This window comes from Etheostoma spectabile, chromosome 21 (assembly GCF_008692095.1).
Source record: "Etheostoma spectabile isolate EspeVRDwgs_2016 chromosome 21, UIUC_Espe_1.0, whole genome shotgun sequence".
Classification (NCBI taxonomy): Eukaryota; Metazoa; Chordata; class Actinopteri; order Perciformes; family Percidae; genus Etheostoma; species Etheostoma spectabile.
The window spans coordinates 12,263,811-12,275,677 of record NC_045753.1 but is presented as its reverse complement, the minus strand read 5'-3'; the positions used below and the strand labels follow the sequence as shown (position 1 = coordinate 12,275,677).

Here is an 11,867-nt window from a genome sequence, read left to right as displayed (position 1 = left end):
TAAATGAATGTATTAGCCCACTCTAAGGCAGATCTTGCAGGCGGATCAGCTGAATAAAACACTTCATGAGTGTGTGCTTAGTTCCGCGGGGGCTGCAGCAGGACCGTCCCGGACGTTTCATGCGCTGTTGAAACACTGTTGGCATTACTTGGCGACAAAGTTGTGAAAGCGCTTGCGGGCGGAAATGCGTGCAGGAGCGACCAGCTGTGTGGGAACGGGGACGCGGTTCCGCTGCTGAAGTGTCAAAGGTCTGATCTGATCCTACCTGGAGCGAGTCCTCCGGTTTCATTGCAGGACACCACTGCGTCAGCAACAGCTGTCCTGCAGCCGCGCACTGGCTGCCACAAGGGGAAAAGTACGTCCTCAGTGGAAGGCTTCACGGAACACTTGATTTTTTCTTGGATTCTGTGGAAATATTTGCTTTACCGTGCAAGGTAACCCGCCACCTGTCCTCTGTAGTCGAAGCGTAAAGAGGATTTCTGCATGAAGCTCAGGATATATAAAAAAAAAAAAAAAAGTTTCACCACAACATTTTCATATTTCTGTTGTGGAGCTATGTCTTCACTGGTCGTGAGTTTGCCACCTATTAAGTTTAATGCTACAATTTCTTTGGCAAATTCCTGATTATGAGGTTATAGGCTCTTTGGTTAATGGTTTAAATTTACTCCTCATTTGTAATGTAACGGAGAGCCATGTAGCTGTAGAGTATTTAAAATGTCAGTTGTTGGAAATGAAACAAGGCAGGCTATATAATCAGGTGCACTGCTGAAGGGATTACATGGATTACAAATATGTGTTTTAATAGGAGCGCCTTTGTTCTAATTATAAACACGGACCTGTAATTGAGCTTAGGTCAAATTTGGAATTGGTAGATTTATGGCTTCTCGTGTGTGTGTGTGTGTGTGTGTGTGTGTGTGTGTGTGTGTGTGTGTGTGTGTGTGTGTGTGTGTGTGTGTGTGTGTGTGTGTGTGTGTGTGTGTGTGTGTGTGTGTGTGTGTGTGTGTGTGTGTGTGTGTGTGTGTGTGTGCGCGCTGAACTAGTGTTTTTGTTTTACTATATTACGCAACAGTCCATGTATTATCAGAGGGAAAACTGTGCATGAGCATCATATAACAAGGGTTCACCTGCCAGGTGAACCTGTCCCTGAAGGCACATGGCTGTACTATCCAGTGTGGACACTTTGCAACCTTCTCAATCCCCACTATGCTTTCTCCCAGAGGGACGTTTTATTTTTAGCTCATGTGTTCATGGCAGATGGGCAAGATACTGTGATGCTGTGGATGCTCATACCTCACAATGTCTCTGCCGTTAATCCATGTGGCTCATATCAGAGGTGTGGGACTACAGAGACAGCCTGGCTCCATGCACGCAAAGCAGATCTTTTGGACACAGTGGAAGACATGGAGACTGGTGTTCATATTAGATCCTGTCAACTCTTACGTAACAGGATGGGCTCCTACTGTGGAGCCCCAGCTGCAGTAGTGGATATGGATCATCAGGGGGTGTTTTTAACTTTTTAGATTGTTTTTTGATTGCACATTGCATCAATTTATTTATGCAACCCTTTCTTGTTTCATCACATGTGGTAGATGGTATAAAATCATATTCCTGTTAAATGCATAAGGTGTAAAGATGTATCTGTGGTGTTCTTCTGCCTGAGTGTGTTTGGTGTCTCGCATCACATGTTCTTGGACGCCGTAGGTGTCGGTTTTGAGTTTCTTTCACCAAGTGAGCCCGTGTGACTGCTTGGCCAGGCTTCTGTATTTTCCAGAGTATTCATAAGGTAAAATAAGGTTAAACATGAGTAAAACTTCTCTTCCCCAAATCTAATTTGCGCAGTACAAATGGGATCGACGTACAAGTTTGTTACTTTCCCCATTTGAATATTATGTGACAGAAATTGTTTTTTTGTTTTTGTTTTTTTACATTGGTTTCAACATGTGCAATATCCTTTTTTTAAGGACACGTGTAATGGAGACTTGATAACTATGACTGCAGCTGTAGCTGGTTGGGAATATGTGACCCCTGTGGTGCATGGATATGATAATAGCTCCCCCTGGTCCCTCACAAGCTGGATGGAATATTCTCCATATCATTTCCGCATGTAATCTACTTAGATTTCTGTGCAGCGAGTGCAAAGGCCAAATGGGTCAGTTTGATGCAGCAGAAGTCTGTTTAGAAAGCTGCATTAGACTATATTAAAGAACGACATTATCCCTGGTTCATTTAAAAACTTAAAGCGCCCATATTATGCTCATTTTCCGGTTCATAATAGTAATTTGAGGTTGTAACAGAATATACACCATATTTTTGTTGTAGTGCACATTGCTGCAGATCCTGTTTTTTTACCCTGTGTGTTTAGGTCTTTGTTTTAGCTCCAGAGTGAGAAATCTCACATCTTTACTATCTTTGTTGGTAGTCACACATGCGCAGTAGCGAGGTAAGATCACATCAACTAGATAACTCTTTTACAACTTTGGTCAGTCCAAGGCAGGATTAGCTCGGAGACTTCTTCTAAACGAGGGGCACGTGTGGAATACCTGCAGAACAGGGACATGGAAGTAGTTCTTTTGGGGATTATGCTGAACTAGTGTGTGTTTTAGTTTTTTTCCTTTGAGAACAAGCTAGCAGGCTACAGTTAGCCACCTCGTCTCGGCTAGTTCCATACAAAGCCGTGGAGACTGAAGGCAGAGGACATTCAGAAACCCGTATCTCCCTCAAAACAGCATGGATAGTTTTTGTCACAAGTTTGTATGCACGTGGAAGCACCAGAGACACAAAATAACACCCCAAGTCCCAGAAAGGGGATTTATTTCCCATAATGTTTAATAGTAACATCATATCGGTTTGTGCTGAAACATTTGCTTCAGCCAGAGACGCATTATTTGGCGGCATCCTCCAATTCATGCCTGGATTTATAAATCAGTAGGCCTATATGTCTCGCTTAGACATCTGACCATTTTACTGCACCAGGGAGATTACGCTAGGTCTTCACAGCTCCTCGGTATGCAGCAACAGAGGCATACTGCGAATGACGGCAGCTGTCGCCTTAGCAACATAATGCATGTAGGAATTAAGTGCAGACTGAGTCTACTGTGCTCACATCTCATAAAGACCTCAAAGGAAGACCCCGAGCGCTTGACCCTGAGTAGTTACTAAAGCCCCGAACATGCTGATGATTTTCAGTCGTGCAAAATATGCTTCTGGTGGCAACACACAATGACACGGTATGGAGTAGGAACAGGTGGAGAGGCCTGTTTTAATGTGGCACCCCATGGAGTTTGAAATACAAGGTTAACTGGTGGGTGACAGGGTGTTGAAGCAAGCTGGGAGAGGGCGAAGTACAGTGCAGCAAAATCTGACCCCGTGAGAAAACAGGGGGAACAGGAGCACGGTAAATGTCAAATGGCGTGTGGATAAAAGCCCTTGTTTGCTTGGTGGATCTGTTTTTTACAACTTGACTACATTCCGTTGGACGTTGGACAGGACTTTAAACTATTTAGGGCAACAGACTTAAGCCAACAAATCATTAAAATTGATTAAGATGTAAGGTCTTCATACCACTTGGCCATGTTGTCTGTTAAAATCACAGCTACAGTACAAGTCAGCATGGTCTCCTACAGAAAGGTTTCTGCTCATCTAGTCTAGTTACTCGTCAAGTAAAACATATTCTTCCCAGATCCCCTTACAGGCGGTTTGAATGCTGAATTCTAGTGAACTAAACTTTTTTACTGCACAGCCTCTCTTGCTGTATGAACTCGAGCTACCCTTGCGACAAAAGCCAATAGCTACTTCAGCTAGTTTCCGGAGGTGAATATTGGCATTCGCATTCCGCGGCCGGCTAGTGTAACCCAGAGGTGTCTACATTACATCGTCTATATCCTCAACCGGAATGTCACGGGGCACATGGCCTTCACTGACATGCAAAGTGATATATATATTACTGTCGGGGAAGGCTTCTGAAATCTAACATTCACTCCCTCTTCCTCAGCTCGCCACCTGTCCTCAGAGCGACTGAACGAGCACGGTCCTTGTAATGAGTTGATTGTCTTCAGCTAGACTCTTAAAAAGTCAAGTAGATTTACTGCACTGTGCTTCAGCAACATTTTGAGGGACTTTTACTACCATTTTATGTCCCTTTAAAGGAGAATTCAAGTCAATTTCAACACGTAGCTTTGTTGTTTGTAAGTTTGGAGTGCTGCCAGTAGCAAGAAATATGAAAACAATCGGTGCTGTCTACACCGTGTTATCCTCCTGCTAGAGTCAGCACCCAACAGGTTTAATCAGGGCAAGTTTTAAACTATTTTTTTAGCCTCTAAACATGTTCAAAATGTCAATAAAAGTGCCTACCCATGGGCACTTATTCCTTCCGAGTGAACACTATGAATCTGACTGCCGTAGATGTGACAGAAAGGCGTGTTTTGACTGGTGTGGACTTCACCGGAAAACAGGAAATAAACAGAGGTATGCGCACTGGCTGAATTAACACAACTTTTATGCCTTTCTGTCACATCTACTGCAGTCAAATTTGCTGTGTTCACTTGGACGGAATCACTTCACATGGGTAGGCACTTGTAATGACATTCCGGGCGTGTTTAGAAGCTGAAAACATGTTTAAAACTTGCCCCGTGAAAGCCTTTTGGGTGCAAAATCTAGCAGGAGGATAACTTGGCGTATAGGAATTTGAATGCCGAACTTTTACTTGTAAGTTAAGTAAAGAATCTGGCTATCGTTGAATCAAACACTGGTTGGCCTATGTAGCGTGCATTTTAAACCATTTCCTTTTCAGACAGGACTTTATTATCTTGACATGTTTTATGATGACTTTAAGGGTGAATCTATTTTGACTGATACTGAATATTGCACTCTACTTGCCTGCAGCCTACTCTTGGCTCTTTCGAAACACACACTGATAAATGTAGGCTAGCTACAAAACTTAATACGACGCCAAAACGTATTATTTACCTAACTGACAAGGTAACAACCTCTTCAGGGAGGCCTTTTTGGAAATTGGCAGGTTTTCATTTTAAGGTTTTAAAAATACATTTTAAAAAGCCTATTTAATGGCTTCACCAGTCATGGTGTGATGTAATGCAATAAGGAAATGTTCACCATAAGCCACAGAGAAACACATCCATTCTCAGGATGTGTATTTTAAGGTTGGCTCACAGTCGAGGCCGGCGGGGCCAATGGCTCTTAGATTGGGGGTTCGAAACGGGATGATGAGAGGGGAAACTAGGGTTTGGTAGGAAGTAGGAAGTAGGTGTGGAGCTGCACAGGTTGCCTTGATATTGGTAATAAATCTTACATTGTGTTTTTCTTGTGGTAGGATAAAGGAATTATTTAACCATGTAGTGTTACTGTTTAAGGAGATGTGTGTGTGTGTGTGTGTGTGTGTGTGTGTGTGTGTGTGTGTGTGTGTGTGTGTGTGTGTGTGTGTGTGTGTGTGTGTGTGTGTGTGTGTGTGTGTGTGTGTGTGTGTGTGTGTGTGTGTGTGTGTGTGTGTGTGTGTGTGTGTGTGTGTGTGTGTGATTGAGGATGCTTTGATTGAGGCTTTGACGAGTGATGGAGTTAAGATGGACTGATTGAAGACTTGTGTTGTATGAAAGAGGGATTTAGATCCCCGAGTGTCATGTAGCAGGGTTGTAAAGTAGTGGATAAGGGGTGTGGAGGCGGAAGCTTAGTGTGTTTGAAGCCCCCGTGTAAAATAGAAGGTAGTGGAGAGAGGAGTCGGCTCGGTAAGATAAGTTGGCATGCTGTCCTGTTTATCGGAGGGATGTGAGGCGCAGAGCGAAGGCTCAGCCAGGAAGGAATGAGCGGAGTCATCGCGCCTCTGTAACATGACGCTCTGTCTTGATTGCCTGGAGCAGCTGGGCAGCCACCGTATCTGTGCGGGCGTGTGCGTCTCCTCGTGTGCGAATGCATCATTTTCTGTTCCGAGTGAGGTGGTTTTAGGAGGCACCATTAATGTGTGTGACCAGTGGCTATCGCTGTGTCTCTTGTTGCCATGTTGATAGCTTTCTGTGTATCCTCTCTTTTACAGCCTGTTACCAGCTAGTTTGTCTGTTTTGGTGATAAATGCCATGTCTGTATTATTTGCAAAGTCTCTGCATCTTATTTTCACAACATGTAGATATTACACTTTTGTTTAATAGACTTTATTGCAAGTGGTGACGTTTCAAGGCAAGATCCAAAAATTGACCCTTTGCAGTTCCTTTTGATTGTATCTGAGGTTGTTTTTTACTATGTATCAAACCGCTTTTCTTAAATATATTTATTGTTAGCTTAAGGCACACTAATAGTTGCATGGTGTTTTTGTCCTCAATATATTTTCAAATTCATATCAAGAATAATTTATTCAACTTCAAATCATGCAACATTTGCAAAATGCATATTTATAGTTTTGCTGTCTACTAGCAAATAATTTTCCCTCAACATTTTAGTTTTAACGTTTTAGTCAATTTGCACATGTGTGGTTATTGATTAATAAAATACCACCTTCAGGTTAAAGAGTTGTAAACGTTAAAAACTATTTCTGAAGCACTGGTATCTTTTTTTTTTTTTGTATCGGAGGGTCCATCCATTTAAAGGATAATTTACTACTTCTGTCCATGCTAGCAGGAGCCTAACCTTAGCTGCTCCAGAGGAAAGCAGACTGGTTGCCTCACACATCAAAAGATGTAAGTGAATGCCACTTGGACCCGACATGGAGCGTCTGCTAAGCTAATAAGTAATCTGATGTAGGCTACACAAGTAATGTCATGGTCTCTAGAACGGTGGGAAAGTCTGAGCGCTTGTTCCACTTATGCATCTAGTCATTTTGTTAGGATCTTGACAACTTTAAGTGCTCGTGGTGCGGTAAGAGGTGCAGGGTCAGAGATGTGGGGCAGGAGGGTGAAGGGTGTGGACATTGATCAAGGACACGTATAGAGAACATTTAGCATTGTGGTTTTCAACCTTTTTGAGGGTGGAATCAACTGTTTTAGCACATCTGCAACCCACTTGTGTTTGAGGGAAGTCACTCGATTCATGATCATCAATCAGATTGATCGCAGAGTTTGATTAATTTCATTTATTGAGTAAAAATACCAAACATAGGGTGCTCTCTCTTTCTCTCCCCTCTGTCATGTCTTATTGTCATTTGTCTTAATAAAAGCATATAATGCCCCAAAACATACATTCAAAAACAATTCTATTTTATAGAACTTTAAACTCCTTGCATTTGGGGATTTAACTGTCAGTCAAAGCAAATAAGTATTAATTGTATAAGTATTTTCATTTTTGGTTCTGGTGACTTGTATTGGGAATTTTATTTTAATTAGGTGATTGATCAATAACGAAAATAATGGTGATAAACCTTATTCTATATCTTGTGCTTATATAATATTCAAATACATGTTAATGTTTGAAATCAAAAATATTAATTGCATCCTATAATGTACTGTTTTCTCTGTTTTTACTCCTCATCCTCCAGCTCCTTTTTAGGGAAACCCCGGTGTGGCCGTATCCCTTCGCGATGCGAAGATGGCGCCCCTGCTCCCTCGCCGAGGCACCGATGCGTTCCGCCGCTTCACCAAGGAGTCGCTGGCGGAGATCGAGAGGCTCAAGGATGAAAGAAAAAAGGCTGCAGAAGTAAAGGGCCACACCGTGGTAGAGGGCCAAAAGGAAGAGGAGCCACCGGCCCCAAACGCTGATCTGGAGGCGGGCAAAAGTCTGCCCATGATCTACGGAGACCCTCCATCAGAGCTGCTCAACACACCTCTGGAGGACCTGGACCCCTTCTACGAAGACCAGCCCGTCAGTCTGAGCACATCTGGGTCTCGCATGGCATTGAAAATCTCAGTTGAAACACACACGTAGTGTTTAATGAGCTTGATGCCATCCCTACATAACCTTGAAATGTGACAGGATGTATTACTTAAATTTCAGCCGCATACAGTATCCCTTACGTTATGTACACCATTTCATTCGTGCTATGCATACGTTACAGTTAAACCGTTTCAAGATTGTCAACACTAAGTATTTATTGAAAGGAAGGAAGTATTATTAGACTCTATACTATCTTACATTCATACATTATAATCTGTGTTTTTCAGACATTCATTGTGATCACTAAAGGAAACACAATCTACAGGTTCAACGCTGAACCGGCTTGCTACATTCTGAGCCCCTTTAGTTTGGTTAGAAGAGGAGCCATCAAAATTCTCATACATTCATATCCTTTGAACTACTGATGCTTGACCTTTTAAATTATGTTTATGTTTTCACCTGGACATGAAGTGATGTTGAGTGGGAATGTCTTATATCAGTGGTGGAAGAAGTGTTTAGATCCTTTACTTGTACCAGGAGATGTACCAGTACCACACTGTGAAAATACTCCACTACAAGTAAAAGTCCCCCATTCAAAACCTTAAATTTAAGTAAAAGTATTTAAGCATTAACAGGACAACGTACTTCAAGTATTCACTATTATTATATCTGATGTTTCTGGATTAATATTCCTACTGCATTAATGTGTATGTTGCATTTTACTGCTGTACGTTGTTCAAGATTGTGCTAATTTTGACTCCTTTATGTAATGGTGGGTAGTTTAATCCACAGCATGCATCATATTCTTTAAGATCATCAAATTTCTAGCGATCAAAGAGGCTTGTTAAAGACTTTATTTAGCTTAAGTAGTAGTTTCTCGGGGCGGCCTCTGGCTCACCCAGTGGGAGCGTGCACCCCATGTGGACTGGGTCCTTTGCAGCGGCCCGGGTTCGAGTCCGACCTGCTACCCTTTGCTGCGTGTCACCCCCCATCTCTCTCCCACCTTTCCTGTCTATCTACTGTCACTATCTAATAAAGGGAAAATACCCCCAAAAATAATCTTTACAATAAAAAAAAGGTGTAGTTTCTCATCACTTAAAGGAAACTTCCATTCTTCAGTTTATCACAGCCATTCAACATCAACACATCTGGAGTTGCGTGATATTTACTGGACAGGAAGGGGATGAAAAACTGTAAACTTTAAAGTAACTAAAGCTGTCAGACAAATGTAGTGAAATAAAATTGACTATTAACTTCTGAGATGTAGTGGGGTAGAAGTATAAAGTTGCATGACATGGGAATACTCAAGCACCTTGAATTTGTACTTTAGTAAATGTACCTGGTTACATGCAACCACTGTTGTATGTGTATGTTATACATGTAATGTCCATGTTTGTTTCCTTAATCCTGAATTAAATTATTTAGCCTGTTCATCATGATTACGATTCTATCGAATTGTGTATTCATGACGCTGAGCAACCCACCAGCATGGAGTAAAACTGTTGAGTGAGTACTTCTTTATTGTAGTTTTCAGTGATTCTTGCGTTGCGTGTCACACTTCCATATACTAACTTGTGTTTCTTTCCTAGGTATGTTTTTACTGGTATCTACACCACTGAGGCAACAATCAAAGTGTTGTCAAGAGGTTTCTGTGTTGGGTCTTTTACATTCCTTCGAGATCCATGGAATTGGCTGGATTTCATGGTGATCAGCATGGCGTAAGTGCATTTATCATCTAACTAAGGGCTGCACGATTTGGGGGAAAAAGTTTTTGTTTTTTCAGCCAGATATCATGATTCAATACGCAATTATTTAAAACATTTTTTTAACTAAAGTTCAATATTCTCAATGTAACAGATACATGTCATGGAGCATTATAACGTGAAATACCATTAAAACTGCTCTATATTCTTGTGCAAGGATGAGAACATGGATATGAATTTCCAGCAATAAATGTTTTTCTTTTAATAAGCATGGCACAGTTAAACACAGTACATTTATCTCAAAAGCTCAAAAAACAATTCCACAAAAAAAACTTCAGTTCTTCTTGTAAACTGAAATTTCTGATAAGTCTCAGTTCAATAGCAGCCTCTACATATCGCCCCTTCTACAATCCCGGTATGTAAAGTAGTACAAAATAAATAAAGTCCAGTAAAACAAATAAATAAAAACATGACTATAATAATAAAAAATGTTAAACCAAAATGTTAAAACAAAACATTTGATTTATCACGGTCTTCGCGCGATTCTTTCAAATCTCGATTTAGATTTGGAAACGATTAACCGGTCAGCCCATATGTAACTATGTTGTTGCAATTGATATCAAAAGAATTGTCTTATCATTACATATTCTGCACATCTTCACAATGAAAGATTTTGAGTGCATAAATTGCTGCTAAACAGAAGTAACCATTTCAAAAAGTAAACATTTTGAGACAAATAATCAGCTGCCATTGTGCAGATTTTTTGTGTGCATTTTACGCCAATTGGAAAAGGAAAATGAATTGATGTAATGTAGAGTCTTATCTGTCTTTGATTCATGGTTTGATGTCTTTCCACAGATACGTCACAGAGTTTGTTGACCTTGGCAACGTGTCAGCTCTCAGGACCTTTCGTGTACTTCGAGCCCTTAAAACAATTACTGTGATTCCTGGTATTTTTAATATTTTACACGTTTTTTATTATTGTTGTGTGTCTGTTTGACTATATGTCTAAGTATGGGTGTGTAATTTCACAAAGGAAAGCGCATACATACACACGATTTCATGTTTAAATTAAAATGTTCGGCATTACGTTGTGTGAGAAGATTAATAAATCATTAGCACTTGTACTCAACGGTGCATGCATCATTTGTTATACTGATTATCATTTGTTGTTGCAGAGCTGTTTTGACTTTCTGAGCTATGCCACTGGAACATCACTTGTGTTTTGTCAGGTTTGAAAACCATCGTGGCCGCCTTGATCCAGTCGGTGAAGAAAATGGTTGACGTCATGATCCTGACCGTCTTTGCCCTCGCTGTCTTTGCCCTCGTTGGCCTTCAACTCTTTATGGGAAATCTGCGTCAGAAGTGTGTGCGATGGCCCATCCAAACAAATGAAACGGCATTTGAATTTTTTAACTCCACCGCCACGTTTAACAACACCATGTCTTTCAACAACACCAATGACACAACATATTCCAATGGCACCTTCAATTTCAATGAGTATATTGAGAACTCGGGTAAGTTTAACACATTACTATGTCTCTTATTTTAAGCTGATATGGTCCTTTGTAGAAAAGGTTCCACAGTTTCTTGATCTTCTGGTTTTCCTTTAGAGAATCACTATTTTTTGGAGGGCAGTCTAGATGCTCTACTTTGTGGAAACAGCTCTGATGCTGGGTATGTATTATGCACACTGACACATCTGGTCTTAGTGGGATTTGAAGGCTGTGAGAGCTATATTGGAGCACAATAACTCTTCTTCTTTGTTGATAGAAAGTGCCCAGAAGGATACACGTGCATGAAGGCTGGGAGGAACCCCAACTTCGGCTACACCAGTTTTGACTCGTTTGGCTGGGCCTTCCTCGCCCTCTTCAGACTCATGACGCAGGACTACTGGGAGAACCTTTTCCAGCTGGTTGGCACTTTTTTCACTTGTTGCAAACAGATTCACGACGTCTAACTTCGGAACTATATATTCGTAAAAAAATACATAGACACGGAAAAAGAAATGTGTCCTTAGTTCTCGTAGCTTCTGTTTTGCTTCAAACACAGATCCTTCGGGCGGCTGGTAAGACATACATGCTGTTCTTTGTGGTGATTATCTTTCTGGGCTCCTTCTACCTCATCAACCTCATCCTGGCTGTGGTAGCCATGGCTTATGAAGAACAGAATCAGGCAACTCAGCGAGAGGCCATCGAGAAAGAAGAAGAGTTCCAGCGACTACTAGAGGAATACAAGAATCAGGATGAGCAGGTAACTTTTACAAGTAATGCAGAGACACTATATATTTACACGTCTGCTGTTTTACTGTAAAGTCCTTATAAAAGGGTAACGTCAGTTGGTAAAAGTTTTTTT

General features: G+C 41.2%; 2 protein-coding genes across 5 annotated transcripts in view; one reads left to right on the top strand and one right to left on the bottom strand.

Annotated features, from left to right (window-relative positions):
- dydc2 (DPY30 domain containing 2) overlaps window positions 1-510 on the bottom strand; it is a 7,760-nt gene extending 7,250 nt beyond the window's left edge. Inside the window, exon 1 of one of the 2 annotated variants that reach the window (XM_032501760.1) lies at window positions 266-510. The gene's annotated coding sequence lies outside the window, so the exon portion shown is untranslated. Of the gene's footprint in view, window positions 1-21; window positions 109-265 lie in introns of those variants that run through there. The other variant, XM_032501761.1, reaches the window with a different exon arrangement.
- scn4aa (sodium channel, voltage-gated, type IV, alpha, a) overlaps window positions 220-11,867 on the top strand; it is a 26,803-nt gene continuing 15,155 nt past the window's right edge. Inside the window, exons 1-10 of one of the 3 annotated variants that reach the window (XM_032501726.1) lie at window positions 220-434; window positions 7,475-7,797; window positions 8,097-8,215; window positions 9,226-9,315; window positions 9,399-9,527; window positions 10,371-10,462; window positions 10,745-11,029; window positions 11,126-11,189; window positions 11,286-11,427; window positions 11,565-11,765. In XM_032501726.1, the coding sequence (XP_032357617.1) occupies window positions 7,525-7,797; window positions 8,097-8,215; window positions 9,226-9,315; window positions 9,399-9,527; window positions 10,371-10,462; window positions 10,745-11,029; window positions 11,126-11,189; window positions 11,286-11,427; window positions 11,565-11,765 (1,395 nt within the window). In that variant the 5' untranslated portion in view covers window positions 220-434; window positions 7,475-7,524. Of the gene's footprint in view, window positions 435-7,474; window positions 7,798-8,096; window positions 8,216-9,225; window positions 9,316-9,398; window positions 9,528-10,370; window positions 10,463-10,744; window positions 11,030-11,125; window positions 11,190-11,285; window positions 11,428-11,564; window positions 11,766-11,867 lie in introns of those variants that run through there. The other 2 variants (XM_032501725.1, XM_032501727.1) reach the window with 2 other exon arrangements.